The 19,864-nt window shown below is 42.9% G+C and overlaps 1 protein-coding gene across 14 annotated transcripts in view; it reads left to right on the top strand.

Moving 5' to 3' along the window:
- The window catches only part of LOC102426853 (zinc finger protein 345-like), a 51,866-nt gene that overhangs the window by 29,212 nt on the left and 2,790 nt on the right, over nt 1-19,864 (top strand). For 7 of the 14 annotated variants that reach the window (XM_023764941.1, XM_023764940.1, XM_023764948.1 and 4 more), the window contains 2 exons: nt 11,295-11,368; nt 13,333-15,501. In XM_023764941.1, the coding sequence (XP_023620709.1) occupies nt 11,295-11,368; nt 13,333-15,441 (2,183 nt within the window). In that variant the 3' untranslated portion in view covers nt 15,442-15,501. Of the gene's footprint in view, nt 1-1,603; nt 1,644-5,007; nt 5,078-5,292; nt 5,446-11,294; nt 11,369-11,832; nt 12,034-13,332; nt 15,502-19,864 lie in introns of those variants that run through there. The other 7 variants (XM_023764949.1, XM_023764950.1, XM_023764945.1 and 4 more) reach the window with 6 other exon arrangements.

The following is a 19,864-nucleotide window of genomic DNA, read 5'->3' as shown; positions in this document are numbered from 1 at the left end:
CAAGGTACATGCCCTTGACCTGAATCGAACCTGGGACCTTTCAGTCCGCAGGCCGACGCTCTGTCCACTGAGCCAAACCAGTTTGGCTATTTTATTGATTTTTTTACAGAGAGGAAGGGAGCGGGATAGAGAGTTAGAAACATTGATGAGAGAGAAACATCGATCAGCTGCCTCCTGCACACCCCCTAATGAGTATGTGCCTAAACCAAGATACATACTCTTGACCAGAATCGAACCTGGGACCCTTGAGTCCGCAGTCCAATGCTCTATCCGTTGAGCCAAACCGGTTAGGGGAAGATCATGTTTATTTCAGGGAGGAAGGGAGAGTTAGAGAGAGATAGAAACTTCAGCTGGGCATTAATTGATTTTTTCGTATGTGCCCTGACCAGAGATCAAACCTACAACGTTGGCATATCGGTACTATCATCTAAGCAACTGGGCTACCTGGGCAGGCAGATTGGATTCTTTCACTTAGTTCTGTGTATCTAGGTTTCTATCATGTCTTTTCATGGCTTGTTGTATTATATCTTTATACAAGTGAATAAGACTTCATTGTATGTCCTTCAGTGTATTTATCCATTCATGCGTTGAGAGACCTCTTCATTACCTCCAGTTTTTGTATATTATGAATAAGCAACCCCTTGTAGGCTTTTGAGTAGATAAAAAGGTTAACTCTTTGTTTCAATAGTAAGGAGCGGAATTACTGGATCCCATGGCGAGTGTATATTTAGTTTTATAAAAACCTCCAGACCATCTCCCCAAGGGGCTGTAGCATTTGCCATTTTCAGCAGCAGTGATTGGAGTTCCAGTTGCTCCACATCACCAAGGCAGTTGGTGGGGTCAGTGTTCTGGATTCTGACCTGTACAATGGTGGTTTAGTGTTGCTTGCCTGTGCTGTTTGTTTGTTCTCATTGTTGTAATGTGCATTTCCTTAGTGACGTAAGATGTGCAGGATCTTGTTACACTGATTTTCTATGTGTATGTATTTGGTAGTGCTGTGCCTTAAAGGTGTTTGGCCCTTTTGACACATGTTGGTTCTTTTGTCAATGTTGAGTTGAAAGATTGAAAGGTTTCTTTGTCTGTTTTGCATAATTATCCTGTACGTGTTGACTTTTTTTATTAATGTACTAATGGCCTGGTACAGAATGTGCACAGATTCATGCACATTGAAAGGAAATCAATTAGGAGGGATATTTTAATATCGCCCTTTCTCTATAATAGAAATGTCTGAGATGAAAAAATGAGTAAAATGTATGTGAAAATAATACATAAATTGATTAATAAACAGTAACAACATGATATAAGAACCACAAAGACCTAATATAAAAACAACAAAACATGATGTAAAAGCAATAAAAACATGATATTAAAATAACATTGATACAAACATTGAATGAAAAAGTGATTAACCTCATTCTAATATCTCCCTGTATACCACATTAAAGAGTGAATTACCACCAAACACCTAACAGGATGGCAGTCATTTAAGAGTAAAAACACTCATTTAAGAATAAAAACACTTTGAGAGTGATTGACTAATTATCTTTGTGATGAAGTATTTACAACTTTAACTTTAACATCACATGCTCTTTGAACTCCACAGAAAGCAACATATAACTGACCATGTCCGGAAACGAATTCAGGTAGGAATATTCCTACTTCGTCTAGAGTTTGTCCTTGTGATTTATTAATAGTCATCACAAATGCTGGCATCATGGGAAACTGTCTTCGAATTAATTTAAATGGGAGGCCAGTGTCAGATGGGGACAAATATCTCGCATGCACGAGTGAACATCTATTTTACAATTGCCAATGTACATCTTATGTACTGGATGGTCAGACGGATGTACGGTTTGTCACTTAGCCTTTTACATATATAATAGAGGCCCGGTGGACGAAATTCATGTATGGGTAGGGCCCCAAGGCCTGGCTGGCAATCAGGGCTGATCGGGCCTTCCGGCTACAGGCTGGGGCCTTTCTTTCCTGGCTGCCAGCTGCCGGCTGGGGTGTTCCTTCCCTGGCTGCTCGCTGGGGGCTTCCTTCCCCAGATGCCAGCTTCCAGCGGGGCTTTCCTTCATTCCGCTTCGCTTCATGGTGGTCAGCGCATGTCATAGTGAGTGATGGAACTCCCGGTCTCCCGGTAGAATTCCTGAGGGGATGCTTTTTATCCTAGCCTTTTATATATAGAGATAGATATTTTTTATTGATTTCATGGATAAAGGGAGAGGGAGAGAGACATAGAAACATCAATGCTCAGAGAGAATCATTGATCACCTGACATATGCCCTGCCCAGGAATCGAACCGTGACCTCCTGTTTCATAGGTCGACGCTCAACTGCTGAGCCATACCAGCCAGGCCATGTTTACTTTTACAAATATATTTTCTCAGCCTGTTGCTTCTTGGTTTATTTTTTTTCTGTTGAGAATGCCGTATTGTTGTTTTTTCTTTAATATTTGAGTTGGTACATAGGGAGTTTCCATTTTAATGCAATGGATTGAAATACAAATTTGGTTACATATTCGCCTTTCAAATATTTGAAGTGTATAAAATTAATGTAGCTTTATAATCAATAACATGGAAATTATATATGCAGCCAGCTATTGTGTCTTTTCTGGAATAAACACATAGTGAGTCATGTCTTGAAGGAGATGAGCTGAGATATAAATTTTGTCTCCTTACATGTCAAGTCAAATGAAGTCTTTTAATTTATTTTAAATGGTAGAGCATCATTATGAAAATAGTCCTTTTTTCCAGTTCGATATCTTCACTATTGCAAATAGTGCTACAATGGATATATGGGTGGGTATATCTTTGTGAATTCGAGTTCTCTGTATAAATCCCCAGAAATAGAATCGCTGTGTTACCTGGTACTTGTTTGTAAATGTTGGAAAACCCTCTGTGTTTGTTAGTGGCTGCACCAAGCTATAATAGTAAAAGCATAATATGCTAATTAGGCTGGAATCCTTCCAGACAAAGCCAGGGCTGAGAGGAAAGTCCAGGTCCCAGGTGCCAGAGGGAAGCCAGTACCGGCAGCCAGGGAAAGGAAAGCCAATTCTTGCATGAATTTTGTGCATTGGGCCTCTAGTGTTTATAATCTTGCTGACAGTGCAAGAATGTTCTCATTTCTCCCCTGCATTAGTAATACTTGTTTTTTGACTTATGGATGATTGGTGTTTCATGGTGGTGTCCACTTGCATTTCTTGATGATGAATGAGTTAAACTTAAACATCATTTAATATGTCTATTGCACATCTTTATGTCCTATTTGGGAAATGTGTACTCAGGTCCTCTACCCATTTTCAATCATATTGTTTTTCTTTTTGGTGTAAAGTTGTGTGAGTTCCTTATATATTTTGGATCTTTAGCTTTTGAGGATGTAGCTTTGCTGGGTTTTTGTTGTTGTTTTGTGGTTTCTTTTGGTATGTCAAAATTATTCTTTTGTAGTTTCATTTCTTTATTTTTGGGGTTATTATGCCTAGGAAGATATATGCAAACCCATATTTTAAAGAGTGATAGTAAAGTTCATTGACTATACTTTTTTTTCAGTGTTTTCATGCTTTCAGGTGTCATATTTTAGTTGTTAATCCTTGCTGAGTTCAGTTTGGTTCCCAGCCTATGAACGGGGTCTAGTTTTAGTATTTTTGCATGTATCTGTTTTGTTTTTGTCTAACTACTTGAGCAACTGAAGAATCGGTCTTTACCAATTGTGTGTTCTTGCCTTCTATCTTATAGATTAGTTAACCATATAGCTTTGGACATTTTTAAAGTTGTGTTACTTTTTTTTTCATGTTGATTTTTAAAAGGTGTTTATATATTCTGGATATTAACTACTTATCTGATAATATGCTTTGGAGACATTTTTTCCCATTTCACAGCTTGTATTTTTTTTTTTAAATATATTTTATTAATTTTTTACAGAGAAGCGGTCTTTACCTATTGTGTGTTCTTGCCTTCTGTCTTACAGATTAGTTAACCATATAGCTTTGGACATTTTTAAAGTTGTGTGCCTGCAACCAAGGTACATGCCCCTGACCGGAATCGAACCCAGGACCCCTCCGTCCACAGGCCGACTCTCTATCCACTGAGCCAAACCGGTTCGGCCACAGCTTGTATTTTTAACACACTGGCCATTTGCTTTAATGTGAATAATACTTTTATACAGGGTATAATGCGTTTTGACTGTTTTGTTTTGTTTATCTTTCCTTTTGGTGTTAAAATAAAAAATCAAATGTCATAAAAACTTTTCTATACGCCTAGACAGATTGGCTCAGTGGATAGACCAGGGGTCCTCAAACTATGGCCCGCGGGCCACATGCAAATACAAATATTGTATTTGTTCCCGTTTTGTTTTTTTTACTTCAAAATAAGATATGTGCAGTGTGCATAGGAATTTGTTCATAGTTATTTTTTAAACTATAGTCCAGCCCTCCAACGGTCTGAGGGACAGTGAACTGGCTCCCTGTTTAAAAAGTTTGAGGACCCCTAGGATAGACTGTCGACCTGCGTACTGAATGTTCCTGGGTTCGATTCTGACCAAGGGCACATGAGCAGGTTGCAGGCTCCCATCCCCAGTAGGGACCATGCAGGAGGCAGCCAACCAATGAATCTCTCTTAATGTTTCTATCTCTCTCTCCGTCTCTCTTCCTCTCTGAAATCAATAAAAACATATTAAAAATAAAACAAAAATTTGTCTATAACTTTGAATAGATTGAGTTATTATTAGCTTTATGTTTCATTTTTTTATCCATTTTGGTTTAGTCCAACTTCACTCTTTCTTTTACACGTAGACATCTTGGTATCTCAACCCTATTTGTATATGTGAGAATATCCTTTATTTCTTTTGTGGTATAAGCACCCTTGTAGGAGATTATTTTACCTCATGCGTGGGAAGTTGTAAGTGGGCTCTTCATTCTACAGTGCTGCTTTTTTGTAGTTGTTGTTAATCCTCACATGGGGACATTCTTTCCATTGCTTTTCAGAGACAGTGGAAGGTGGGGAGCAAGGAGCGGAGGAAGAGAGGAAACATCGATGTGAGAGACACATCGACTGCCCCCTTTTGCACGTGCCTCAACCCAGGTGGGGTGGGAATTTGCAAGTGAGCTATGTGCCCTTTAAGGGGAATTGAACCTGCAACCCTTAAGTGCAAATGATGATGCTCATGTTAGCCTTGGGTACTCGTGACAGCTTATACTGTTAGCATTCCAATTTAAGGTCATTGCATGTGTAGTTCATTTATTGAGTTCTTCTTTAATTACAGCCAGCTCTGTATATTCTATTTGTATTGATTTTAGAGGAAGAGTGTAACAGAGAGAGAAAGAGATACTTATTTCCCCACTTATTTATGCATTCATTGGTGACTTTTTTAATGTGCCCTGAGCAAGGATCAAAGCTGCAATGTTTTGGTATCAAGATCACACTCTAAAGAACTGACCTACTTGGGCAAGGTGAGAATATTTTTTTCTTGTGGTATTGGCACTTTTGTTGAATGTTTAGGTCACTCTGGGTACTAATGACTACTGATACTCTTAGCATTTCAAAGTAGGATCCCAGCACTGTTTTATACTGACAGCATACAAATCCTGCACCTTCTTAGGAAGTAAACTGTTAATATCTCATTTACAATTATGCTGTTATTCATGTAAATATATACTTAATTTGCTATTTTGTATTAATTTATGTTACCTTACAGGAACACAGCTAACTTCGTTGGTTGGTTTTATATACCATGTTTTGAGCAATTAATTATATATATCTACATTTTTAGAAATGTGGAGTCTGTGATTTGCAATATAGAATTCTGTCATCTATTAGCAGAGGTCATTTTATTTACTTTGTATTTTTCCCCATGACCATGGGAACTACTTAAAATATCTTAAGCTGCCGAAACCGGTTTGGCTCAGTGGATAGAGTGTCGGCCTGCGGACTGAAAGGTTCCAGGTTTGATTCCGGTCAAGGGCATGTACCTTGGTTGCGGGCACATCCCCAGTAGGAGATGTGCAGGAGGCAGCTGATCGATGTTTCTCTCTCATCGATGTTTCTAACTCTCTCTCTCCCTTCCTCTCTATAAAAAATCAATAAAATATATTAAAAAAAATATCTTAAGCTTATAACAATGTAACTTAAACTCCTAGTTCCAGTTGCATACAAAAGCTCTTCTAATTGCCATTTCTTTTTTTTTAAAATATATTTTATTGATTTTTTACAGAGAGGAAGGGAGAGGGATAGAGAGTTAGAAACATCGACGAGAGAGAAGCATTGATCAGCTGCCTCCTGCACATCCCCTACTGGGGATGTGCCCACAACCAAGGTACATGCCATTGATTGGAATCGAACCTGGGACCCTTTAGTCCCCAGGCCAATGCTCTATGCAGTGAGCCAAACCAGCCAGGGCATAATTGCTTTTTCTATCCATGTACCCATATAAGTTGATATCACATCATCTTTAACTAGAGGCCCAGTGCACAAAATTCGTGGACTGGTTGGGTCCCTAGCAGCTGCTGGCCACCAGCTGGGTCCTCCCTTCCCCGGCTTTCAATCCGCACCAACCCTGGTAATCAGCACATGTCATAGCAAGCAAAGGAACTCCTGGTTGGTAGAACTCCCAAGGGGAATCTGCAAATTAGGCTTTTATATATATACGAGAGGTCTGGTGCATGAGATTTGTTTATGGTGAGGGTTCCCTTCAGCCCAGCCTGCACCCTTTCCAATCCAGGACCCCTCAGGTGATGTCCAACTCACAATCCTAGACCACTGGCTCCTAATTGCTCACCTGCCTGCCTGCCTGATCACCCCTAACTGCCCCCCTCCCTGCCAACCTGATCACCCCTCACTGCCTCTGCGTGCTGACCTGATCGCCCCGAACTGCCCCCCCTGCCGGCCTGGTTGCTACTAACCGCCTCCCGCTGCTGGCCTGGTTGCCCTCAACTGTCCCCTTCCTGCCGGCCTGGTTGCTTGTAACTAATCCCCCTTCTGGCATTGTCACCCTTTACTGCCCTCCCCCCTGCCAGCCTGGTCACCGCCAACTGCCCCCCCTCTGCCAGCTTGGTCGCCACTAACTGCCCCTCGCCCGTCACAGTCCCCCCACCAGCCTGCTCGTCCCACACAGCCTACCTGTTCAGTCGTTGGGTCGTCCCTCACTAACCCCCTGCCAGCCTGGTTGTAGGCAGCTATCTTATGAGGGTATGAGGGTTAATTTGCATATGACTTCTTTGTTATATACGGTATATAGATGTTGTGTGTCTTATTGCAGAGATTTAAGATTTTATTCCTTTTATATACTTTTTATTTTTAAAAAATACATTTTTTAAAAAAATATTTTATTGCTTTTTTACAGAGAGGAAGGGAGAGGGATAGAGAGTTAGAAACATCGATGAGAGAGAAGCATCGATCAGCTGCCTCCCGCACACCCCCTACTGGGGATGTGCCTGCAACTAAGGTACATGCCTTTGACCGGAATCAAACCTGGGACCCTTTAGTCTCCAGGCCGACGCTCTATCCACTGAGCCAAACCGGTTAGGGCTAAAAAATACATTTTTATTTCAGAGAAGGATATGGGGGGGAGAGAGAGAATCATCCAAGATGAGAGAGAATCATTGATCATCCACCCCTCACTAGGAAATGAGCCCACAACACTGGCATGTGCCCTGACTGGGAATCAAACTGTGACCTCCTGGTTCATAGGTAGACCCTTAACCACTGAGCCATGCCACTCAGACTATTCCTTTTATTTTCTAAAGTTCAACATAAGAAAACAAAGTGATAACTGTTTCTTTATTAGAACACCACAAATTTTGATATTTCTGTAGAGTTTTCCATAGACAAGGCATCTTGATATATTCACTAGAGGCCCAGCGCGTGAAATCGTGCGAGACGCAGAGTCCCGCCACTGCTTTTGGGGGACCCAGAGTCCCTCCCGCCACCACTGTGGGACCCATCAATGCACCTCCTGGTGACTGGTCATTTGGTCGTTCTGGCATTACAGCCACTGGCTTTTTATAATATTGATATGTTAGTGTTGTGTAGAATATTTAAATTACCTCCAGAGGTATATATATTTAGGATTATTTATAGGTCAGATCTAATAATGAGAAGGTCTAATAATTAGAGAGTTTTGGAGCTGGAAAAGTTTTTTCCTCTCCATTGTTAATCTGTTTTGTCAGTATTCTTGTTGGATGGTTTCTGTTCATTTATCAGTTCATTGTTTTATTTCATGCCCTTTTTTCCCTCCGATAGTATTCTTCTTAGAAACCCTTCAGTGATCTTAGAAGGGCTGTCCTTTCCATGAAAAGCTGTTTTTTTATGTGCTTTTAGAATAATATTCTGGAATTCCTGATATTTTCATTGTATTTTTTTCTTATCTGTTCTCATGTTTATATTCACTCTACTTAGAATTCAGTAAGCTTCTTGCATTTGTATGTCTCTTTCTCCAGTTGTCAGGATCTTAAACGATTAATTTTTTATATAAGCTACCTTATCCTTTTCACTATCCTGTCCTTATGGGGTCCTCCTGGAGTTTGATTTGTTAGTGTCTTAGGAGTTTCTTATATTCTCCGTATTTCCACATATTTATCGGCTTCTCGGAATCAAAATTTTAATGATTTATGTACAAATTCTTTGATTATTTAATTATTATTTTTTAAATGAATTGATTACAGAGAGGAAGGGAAAGGGAGAGAGAGAGATAGAAACATCAATGAAGAAAGAATCATTGATTGGCTGCCTCCAGCATGATTGGATATGGAGCCTTCAACCCAGGCTTGTGCCCTGATGTGGAACCAAACTGTGACCACCTCGTTCATAGATTGAAGCTCAATAACGAGCCACAGCTTCCAGGCAAATTCTTTTTTTCCTCTCTGTTCTTTAAAAAAAATTTTTTTTCTTTATTGTTGAGATTATTACAGATGTCCGTTTTTTCCCCCCTCCCCCATAGCTCCCCTCCACCCGGTTCCGACCCCACCCCTGGCCCTTGCAACCCTATTGTACATGTCCATAGATACTGCATACATGCATATAAAATATTTGTCTAAATTCATCCGGCACCCCCCACACCCCCTTCCCTCTGAGAATCGTCAGTCTGTGCCATTTCCATGCCCCTGATTCTATTACATTCACCAGTTTATTCTGTTTATCAGATTTTTTATTCATTTCATTTTTAGATTCACTTGTTGATAGATATGTATTCACTTTTTTCATAATTTTTTATCTTTACCTTTTTCTTCTCCTTCCTCTTCTTAAAGAATACCCTTCAGTATTTCATATAAGATGGTGTGGTGGTGATGCACTCCTTTAGCTTTTTCTTGTCTATGAAGCTCTTTATCTGACCTTCAATTCTAAATGATAGCTTTGCTGGATAAAGTAATCTTGGTTGTAGGTTCTTGTTATTCATCACTTTGAATATTTCTTGCTACTCCCTTCTGGCCTGCATAGTTTCTGTTAAAAATCAGCTGACAGTCATACGGGTATACCCTTGTAGGGAACTAACTGTTTTCTTCTTGCTGCTTTTAAGATTCTCTCTTTGTCTTTTGCCCTTGGCATTTTACTTATGATGTGTCTTGGTGTGGTCCTCTTTGGATTCCTTTTGTTTGGGGTTCTCTGCGCTTCCAGGCCTTTCATATGCAAAGTGTGGGTGTGGTAGTAAATTGGGTAGGGTGGGGTCTCAGGGAATCTCCAGGGCGAAGCAAACAGCAATGGCTGCTAATCAGCCCTGTACCGGGGAGATCCCAGCAAAGGAACCATGACCACTGCGAGCACCTCTGTCTGGAAGAAAGCTGCCTCTGTGTTCATGCCCCAATGCCAGACCATCCAGTTTCTTGCGGTATATATATATATGTGTCCCCCCGAGTCTCACACGGCACTGGAGCTCAGAGCAAGCAGAAATTTGTATCTCCCTCCCAATTAAAAAAGTGACACACCTGGGTGCCAGCCCATGCCACGCCTCCGCACCTCCTACCAGTCTCAATGTGCTTTCTTCTTTACCTCTCTAGCCATCTTTCTGGCCATTCTGGACGATAATTGTTCTGTATTTTAGTTGTAATTTTGACGTGGCCGTGGGAGGCAGCAGGTTACAGGTGTTTACCTATTCCGCCATCTTGGTGCCTCTCTCCCAGGCAAATTCTTTGATGTTTAAGTTGAAGATGTCTTTCATTAATGATTCTACTGTATTTTTAAATTTGTGTATTCTGTTTTTCAATTTCCCCTTTCACGGTGGTGTTTGTAAAATACTTTCTCATTGTATTTTCATTTTGGTTCTATAATATTTTGGTGATATTATATAGTTGTCTTTTTTATTCTCCTTTTCGGCTTTAAGATATTTAGTTCCATTTCTTTTTTTACAATAGATTTTTATTGATTTCTGAAACAAAGCGAGCGGGAGAGAGATGGAAACATGAGATGGAAACATGAATGATGAGAGAGAATCATTGATCAGCTGCATCCTGCATGTCCCTCCTCTGGGTATCAAGCCTTTAACCCAGGCATGTATGTACCCTTGACTGGATTTGAACCAGGGACCCTTCAGCCCACAGGCCGACACTCTATCCACTGCGCCAAACTTATTCAAGTAATTAATATCTTTCTATTGATGTAGTCCCAATTTCTTTATCTGATGGTACACTTTTTCTGATTCTAAGCATGACTTGGTATGTTTTGTTGAGATTCCGGAATTGTAAACAACCAGGCTTTTGAACATCCTTTCTATAGGAGGAAAGAAATAATAACCATCTGTGGCACACATTCTACTTTCATTGAACACTGTTTTGAGTTCCTGTATTCTTCGTTCTGTTGTCTGTTTAATTTCACAGTTGAAATGTTCTCTGTGTCTTTCTGAGACCCATGGTATCTTTTCAGGCTTGATACACATCTTCAGTACTGCAGTCTTTGTGGTGCTCCAACAATTTATCATTGTTTCTTTGTAGCAGCCACTACAGGGCACTCACTGTGTACTGCCATTCCATTCGCACTCTGTGTCATGCACAACAGACACATGTTCTTGAAGATGCTTCAAAACAGTGAGATCATTGAACACGCACTTCCCTCATCTCTGTCTCCAGCAGAGAAACTGGGAATTGGAAGTGTTGTTATAATATTGCCATTGTGTGACAGGGTGTTTGAGCAGGTATCATGGGCAGATGTTAGCAACTCTTTGCCTCTATTTGATGTGAGTTTTTGTCCTTGTACCTATCTTGGGCTTTCTTTGAATTCTTCACTGGCTCTTAGAGTACTCCAAAATGTCATTTGGTCAATACTTGCTGTGCACTTACCTGATTGTCAAAACTGAAAATTTGTTTTCTTTTAGCTATACCATCAAAAGATAACCAAGCCTTTATGCCAAAGCCCGGAATACAGGATTTATTCCCTGAAATAATACTGGTAAGATATAAAAGGTGTCGCTTTGAAAATGTACATTTAATGAAAGCCTTGGAATTTGAGGAAGAGTGTGATGAGAAGAGAGGATATTAATATAAACAGAACAAATCTGGAACAGTTATAATAAATTTCTTGTTACTTGAGCATGTCAGGTGTACTTTGGATTTGGAAAACCTCCCTTACTAAAGTCAGTTATATTGGCAGATAAGTGTGTTTCTGCACGTGAAGGTTGAAAACAACTTTTTGCTGTTACCCAATCTTGGAAAGGAAATCTAGAAAAACTAATAACTCATGTAGTCTTTAGAGTAAATAATCATTTGAATTGTTAAAAAGGTAGGATGGGATTAAACTTTCACTCAATCATTTCTAAAATGTATAAATTTATAATGTATCTATATCATAAAATGTGCACAATTTGGCAATCTTCTATGATTTTTTTATGAAAAATGTATTTTTATTGATTTCAGAGAGTAAGGAACAGGAAGAGAGAGAGGAAAACATCAATGATGAGAGAGAATCATTCATTGGCTGTGTAGCTGGACAAGTGGAATAAGAAGTTAACTAGAAGAGGACGTTCTGCCGAGAAAAGGCGGGGGCCTGCAAGCAGGCCATGTCAGAACAAAGTCTTGCACACAAGACTTATTGTTCAGAGGCAGAATTTCCTTGAGGTGATAAATAGTTCATGAGGGGATGGAAAGCCAGAGAGGGTACACTGCTGCAGATGGAAAGGGTCTTTGTATAACATAGGAAATTAATAGTGTAATGTATAACTTAGCTCTGATGATCTCCAAAGCATGCCTGTTAGTCATTGTTACTTGCTGTACTCCATTTTTATTTGCTGTACTCCCTAAATAAAAGCCATGAGAGCTTTGGGGGCTTCGCTATTCGCCTGAGTGAGCGGTAGCCCTCTGCTTCTCTAAACTTAATCCTGCACGCTAAGCTCATCTCAGCGTCACCGTTCACAAAGAACATCAACAGGCTGCCTCCTGTATGCCTCCCACTGGGGATCGATCCCCCAGCTGGGCCATGTGCCCATCCTGGGAATGGATCCCTGATCTTGTTTATATTTTGAAGCTCAACCACTAAGCCATGCTGGCTGGGCATTTGGCAATCTTTGAAATAAGGATTCATTCTTCTTTCTCTAATAATTAAGGTGTTGTATTTATATTTTATCTATCATCCTATATAATAAAAGCCTAACATGCTAAGTGTTTGGCTGTCTGGTCATCCGTTTAACCAATCAAAGTATAATATGCTAATGATATGTTAAGTCCACTCAACTCGCTATGATATCCACTGACCACCAGGGGACAGATGCTCCAACCGGTAGGTTAGCTTGCTGCTGGGGTCTGGCTGATCGGGACTGAGCAAGATGGGCTGGACAGGCCCAGGCGCCTTCCGCAGTCCCTCCCTGGCTGGCCAAACTCTCGAATCCCTTCCCGCCCCCAATCATTCCCCAGTGGTACATGATGCACCATTGGGGTCCCTCTACCTGGCCTGCACCATCTCACAATCCAGGACCTCTGAGGGGATTTCAGAGAGTTGGTTTCAGCCCGATGCTGCAAAACATGGGAGGTGCCCCCTGGTGGTCAGTGTACTCCCACAGGGTTTGCATTGCTCAGCCAGAAGCTGAGCTCACAGCTGGTGAGTGCAGCTCCGGTGGCAGGAGCTTCTCCCACCTCTGTGGTTGCACTAAGGATGTCCAACTGTGGGCTTAGGCCTGCCCCCTGGGAGGAGCGGGCCTACGTCGACAGTAGGACATCTCCCAAGGGCTCCCAGACAGCAAGAGGGTGCAAGCTGGGCTCAGGGATCCCCCCTGAGTGCACGATGTTTATGCACCATGCCTTCAGTTTTAATATATTAGGAAAACTTTAATGAGTATCACAAAATGGTTCTTATGGATCTAGTGTACATGTTTAATGTGATTCTAACTCACTAAAGGTCTTTCTGTCTCCCATTATCACCAGAGTACACAAAATGGAGATAGCAGTTATCAGTGGATTGAACATTGGAACAAATTTAAGCAAGAGTCATGTCTTAATCATCGGACAAGTGAGCTTACAGTGGACCATCGTAAAAGTGGAAATGTCTTTGACCAAATGTCCTCTCACAATATATGTCAGGTTATTCCTATTGTGGAGAAGACACACCAAGTAAGTCAATGTGTCCACACTTTTCAGCAGTCTTCAGATTACAGTGGACAAGAGAATATTCATCCTGGGGAGGAGGCTAACAAATGGAATCCTTGTGGTAGAATCTCCAGTCAAATATACAATATAAATGGACAGGAAATCCATAGTGGAGAAAAATCTTATAAATGTAAAGATTCTGGAAAAACATCTAATTGGCCTTCAGGTTGTACTCTAAAAAGGAGAATTCGTACTGGAGAGAAGCCTTACAAATGTAAAGCATGTTGCAAAGCCTTTAAATGTCATTCATCTCTTATTGTACATCAGGGAAGAATTCATGCTACTGCAAAATTTTACAAACTCAGGGAAAATGGAAAAGGCTTTAGTCAGTCCTCAAGACATTCTCAACATCATAGAAATCATAGGGAAAAAAAGACTTATAACTGTTCAGAATGTGACAAAGCCTTTAGCCTACCCTCAACCCTTATTCTTCATCAGAGAATTCACACTGGAGAGAAACCTTATAAATGTAGAGAATGTGGTAAAGTATTCCTCCATGCCTCAAACATGATTCGACATTGGAAAGTTCATACTGGAGAGAAACCTTACAAATGTAGTGAATGTTTCAAAGCCTTTAGTGAGTCCTCCTCCCTTAATCGTCATCAGCATATTCATACTGGAGAGAAGCCTTATAAATGTACAGAATGTGGCAAAGCGTTCATTGAGTCTGCGAAACTTAAACGACATCAGACAGTTCATACTGGAGAGAAGCCATATCAATGTAGAGAATGTGACAAAGCCTTTTGCCGTCCCTCAACCCTTACTATTCATCAGAGAATTCACACTGGAGAGAAACCTTATGAATGTAGAGAATGTGGCAAATCCTTTATCAGCCATGCAGGTCTTACTAATCATCAAGGTGTTCATACTGAAGATAAGCTTTATAAATGTAAAGAATGTGGTAGAGCATTCCTCCTTGCCTCAAACATGATTCGACATCAGAAAGTTCATACTGGAGAGAAACCTTACAAATGTAGAGAATGTGGCAAAGCCTTTAGCGAGTCCTCCTCTCTTCATAGACATCAGACAGTTCATACTGGTGAGAAGCTTTACAAATGCAGAGAATGTGGCAAAGCCTTTGGGCACTCCTCATCCCTTCGTTATCATCAGAGAGTTCATACTGGAGAGAGGCCTTACAAATGTAGAGAATGCGGCAAAGCCTTCAAGAAATCCCAAACTCTTACTGACCATCAGAAAACTCATACTGGAGAGAAGCTTCATGAATGTAGAGAATGTGGCAAAGGCTTTAGACAGACCTCAACCCTTACTGAACATCAGAGAATTCATACTGGAGAGAAACCTTATAAATGTACAGAATGTGGCAAAGCCTTTAGACGGTCCTCACATCTTACTTTGCATCAGAGAGTTCATACTGGAGAGAAGCCGTATAAATGTAGAGAATGTGGCAAAGGATTCAGTGCAGCACAATCTCTTAATTGTCATCAGAGTGTTCATACCGGGGAGAAGCCTTATAAATGTAGAGAATGTGGCAAAGGATACAGTACGGCAAAAACTCTTAATTACCATCAGAGATTTCATACCGGGGAGAAGTCTTATAATTGTAATGAATGTGGCAAAGCGTTTAGCCATTCCTCAAACTTGTCTAGGCATAAGAGATTTCATACTAGAGAGAAGCCTTTTAAATGTAATGAATGTGGCAAAGCCTATGCCTATTCCTCATCCCTTTATCGTCATCATAGTGTTCATAGTGGAAAGAAACCTTATATGTGTAATGAATGCAGCAAAGGCTTCAGTGAGTTCTCTAACTTTACACGCCATCAAAGAGTTCATAGTGGTGAGAAGCCTTACAAATGCAATCAATGTGGCAAAGCCTTTAGCCGTTCCTCACACCTTACTAATCATCAGAGAGTTCATGCTAGAGAGTAACTGTGCTAGGGTGAGGGACTGTGGCATGGAAGGGTTACAGAATGTTACAGAATGTGCTAAGGGGAGGAAATAAGACATGAGAAATTGAATGTGCTCGGAGGGAGGGGGATGTAGGAGGAAGGATTGTGTTGCCAGGATATGAAGAAGGATTGTGTATGTGCTGGGAGGAGGGACTGACGTATGGAGGGGGGTTGCAGGGTTAGGAACCATGGAAGAAAAATTGCTAGATTGTCTTAGACCAGTCAGGTGTGACTCTGTTTACCCCCCCTTTTGTGCTTATGAACTTTCTGTGAACTTCTAAGGTAACACTGTTTTGCTATAAAGGATCATACTGCACCCTTGGTCTCTGCCACATGCCGTGAGGCTTCCCAGAGGGGGAAGGTACGGGCTGTGGTCAGCTGGCCAGCTTAATAAAAGGCTTTCAAATTTAAATTCTGAGTCGGTGGTCTATCTCGTTGAGCCAACCCATAACATTTGGAGGCCCCAGCGAGACACCTGGCAGGGGTGAGAGGGACCCCTTGTTTAGGGCAGGAGGCTCTCCCCCAGCAGGGGTGAGAGGGACCCCCTATTCAAGGCAGGAGGCTCTCCCCCACTTGTCGCCGGGCACTCAGCGAGATACCCCACACCTGTGGAGAACGACTACCAAGGAGGCCTCCAGTCCACCCAAAACTTTCAATTCGGAAACCAAGCCACCTGGACTCTCGAGAGAGGTAAGGGACTGGTCGTTAAACTGGAATTGGGACGTCCCACGGAAGGACCTATACGGAGGGCTGGACGCAGCGGTACTCCTGGTCCTGACCCGCAGCCACGACGGTGGCCGGGGTCCCTGGTTCGTGCGGCTGTAGGCTGCACTGGGTTTGTCTGTCTGGTATTTGTTTGTCTTGGTATTTGTTGTCAAAAAGTTGTCTGCTTCTGTGTATACCCTGCTGCAATGTTTTTTGAAAAATTTTCAGGACTTCAAGGAGCAAGCTGCAGGTTCCGGGCAACCTTAGGTTGCATTTGGCTGATGTATTTTGTCTTTGTTCTTTGTTGTCTTTGTCTTTGTCAAATGGGATAGGGTCAGTCATCTTTGTCGACCCCCTATCAGTCAGGCCCACTCCGGGTGAGTGGAAGGGGAGCTTGATCACCTCCTGGGAAGCTATAGAGCTCCCTCAGGAATTAGGAAATTGTTAGGAATTGGGTGGATTGTTTAAACTCTGAGTGAATGTCTGGTGAAAGTGTGTGAGTGTGGAGGGAGGGGCCCTGCCCTCTCCTCTCCTTTATGTGGCTCCATGACTTCGGTTACGGAGTCCGAGTGGGCCCCAACCTGCGGTTCTGCTATTCGTCATATGGCATAACGGTGACTCACCCCCATGTGGAGGCGACCAGGCCCGGGGTTTATACGGGTGCACCTTAGCTACGACGAACCTAAGCTCCCAAGGGACGCGGCCAGGCGGGCATCTGAGTGAGGCTGTGAAAACAGGTCACCCCCTCCCTTGTCTGTCTCTCACCACCGATCATCATGGGGTCGGGACAAAGTTTGTTTGTGTGGGACTGGCCAAATTACTACAGAGAAGGGAGACTGGATACAGCTCCAGCCTGGGTTGGTCTATTAAGAAAGTGTAAATCATTACTGGTCTGTATGAAGTAAAAACTACTTTGATTTATTCTGCTTTCTGTTGATACGCTTGGCTGAACGTTTGGGCTGGCCCCTTGGCAGTCTGCAAATAGTCTCTCGGCAGCTGCGAGAATTATTTTTCTCAGAGTCTTTTGCTCACTGTTAAGGAGAATCAGCTCACTTAGTTAATAAAGATTTCTGTATATCAGCTGCTCTTACCTAGGTTGTAATTTACTGTATTAAACTGAAGTTCTAGGGTAGATTTAAAGGTTATAATGTTAATGCTTTTGATTTACAGCGATTCTGTGAATGGGAGTGGCCCACTTTCCAGGAGGGGTGGCCGGATGCAGGGTCTTTTGATCTGACCACTGCCTGCCAGGTCATTATGTCATACACGGCCGCCCAGGGCACCTAATCAAATTCCTTATATTCAAGTTTAGGTTGACATATTGTCCAAGAAACCCCGGTAAATGAGGACTTGCCTCCCGAGGGAAAAATTGGGACAGAGACAGACAATTCTTTTGGCCGGGCCCCAGAAGGGAAAGGCTCCCCCGGTCCTTCAGGGAGAGCAGGAAGAACCCATTAGCCGGCCGCCCCCTATGGTCCCCAGGCGCCAGATCCGGGGAAGCCCCGGCCTCAAGCCCAGGCCATGCCACCAGCTCTTGACCTGGAGCCCCTGCCTCCCCCGATGCCAATTGTCTTCCCTCTGGACCCACAGACGGGAGGGGTTTTGTCGTCCTTCAGCCACTTCAGTCCATCCCATACTAGACAGGGACAGTGTATGGGGAGAGAGGGGGTGGGGGGCGAGAACCTGCAGGACCTTGCAACATCCGCCAGTCCTGCAGTTCCTATGTTGCCACTACGGCAGGCCGGCCCTCTATAGATCTGGGGCCAGACAAGCAGCCCTCTGGGGAAGCAAGGCAGATCGAGACGCTATTTCCCATCTCCAGACCAGATTGGGGGGTGAATGAACAAAGAAGGGGGGCTGGATGCCTGAGCTGCCTGCAGTGGCCCTGAAAAAAGAAGCAGTAGCAACAGCGAAAAAATAGAGAACAGCAGAAATTTACCTGACACTAGAGCTGCCTCACTGCTGCTGCCCAGTGAGAAATGAGTGTTTTACAACAAGCAATACAAGACTTAGGCCTTTGGCTTGCAGGCTACAGCAGTTAAGCCAGAAGCCAGTGACTGGTACTAGCCTTCCTACAGCCCCAGGAATAGAGCAGCAAGCCTGAGATCTATGAAAGCTGAAGATAGAGTTAGTAAAAGCTCCCTGCTTGCAAATGTACTGAAAGGGTTTAGTACCTGTTGCTGCTGGAAGAGGAGGGGCTGATATCCCCTTCCAGTACACTCCCTTCAAAGAGGCCTGGTCGCTGCTCTGCCATAAAGGGGACTGGTGGGAAGACAAGGAAAGCAGGGCCCTGTAACTAATAAACAGAGTTAAGAAAAGGGCACTCTCCCTGGACCTGGGAGCCATCAGGACTTTGAAATTCTCCAAGAGAGGAGAAGTCTGACTCAGAGACTAGCCGAAACCTCTTTGGGTTAGGAGGACCAGAGGCTGCATATTGAACTTATAGACTGCAATTTGCTAGGCAGAGGTCCAAGCCCAGTTGTATAGGGATTAAGCTACCTATGTACAGCAAAACAACTTTCTCCTGTGCCAGAATACATTTTAAGGAAATTGGACAAACTGTATTTGTGGCTAGAAAGAAGAACTGGCCTATGTGTAAACTGTCCTGGAAAAAGGCTACGTGGAATGAACCCAAAAAGTAAAGGGTGTCTAGCTGCTGAGAGGGCAGTTGCCCAGGTGGGCAAAGTAGAATACCCATTAAATTTTGGTCTCTATTGAGAGACAGTTGACAGTTAGCAACCTGTATACTGTCTTACAGGCCTGTGTGACCATGCCCATGTCAGGGGTGGCACAAAACCTCAACTGTAGGAAACTGGGGAAGGCCTGTCTAGAACAGAGGGGTTAATAAAGTGGTGAATACTAGCCCTCTGTTACAGGAATTACAGACCCTGTGAGGTCCTGTGACATATAAGACCCTGTAGGGAAATAAAGCTCCTTGAGTCCATTCTGAAAGAACAAATAAAAGACAGATTAAAGGCTGTGTTTCCCTCCAGGCAACCCAACTGGAACCCCTATAGTGACAGGGGAAAGGAGGCTCTCGATCGGTATCGGCAGACTCTATTAGGGGGCATCCGAGCTGCTGCTTGGAGACCCACAAACCTCTCTAAGGTGACAGAGACAGTCCAGGGGCCTAACCCTGATGCCCTGGAAAGTTGGAGGGCTGTCAATGTTGCATTTGTTTCCAAGTCGGCCCCAAATATTAGGAAAAAATGACAAGTTAGAAGGCTTTGAGGGGAAATCAATCTCTGAGTTGGTTGAGGTGGCCCAGAAGGTTTTTAACAATTGGGAGGACCCGACGGCAGATTTAAACACCCAAATGGCGAAGATCCTCCTGGCCCTTAACGAGGAAAAAGGCCCAAGGGGCCGGAGAGACAACAGGGGCCTAGAAAAGCCTCGCAGGAGAAAAGGAGTCCAACCCAGGCTTGGGAAAAATCAATGTGCATTTTGCAGAAAGGAAGGACATTGGAAAAGGGAGTGCCCTGAACGTGCGGGGGAACCGACTCCCTCCCATGCTGGTGGAGGAGGTGGATTGGGGTTGTTGGGGCTCAGCTGGCCCCCAGGAGCCCAGAATAACCCTGACAGTGGGGGGCCAAAAGGTGGACTTCCTTGTGGAACTTATGGCACTCACTCAGGCCCTCTGGTGGGGAAAGGAAAAGAGAGTAAACATTTCAGCTTCCTGAAAACAGCTGCCTTGAACC

Source organism: Myotis lucifugus, unplaced genomic scaffold (genome assembly GCF_000147115.1).
Source record: "Myotis lucifugus unplaced genomic scaffold, Myoluc2.0 scaffold_365, whole genome shotgun sequence".
NCBI lineage: Eukaryota > Metazoa > Chordata > Mammalia > Chiroptera > Vespertilionidae > Myotis > Myotis lucifugus.
Note: the sequence above shows the minus strand (reverse complement) of the source record. Positions and strands in the feature narration are given on the sequence as shown.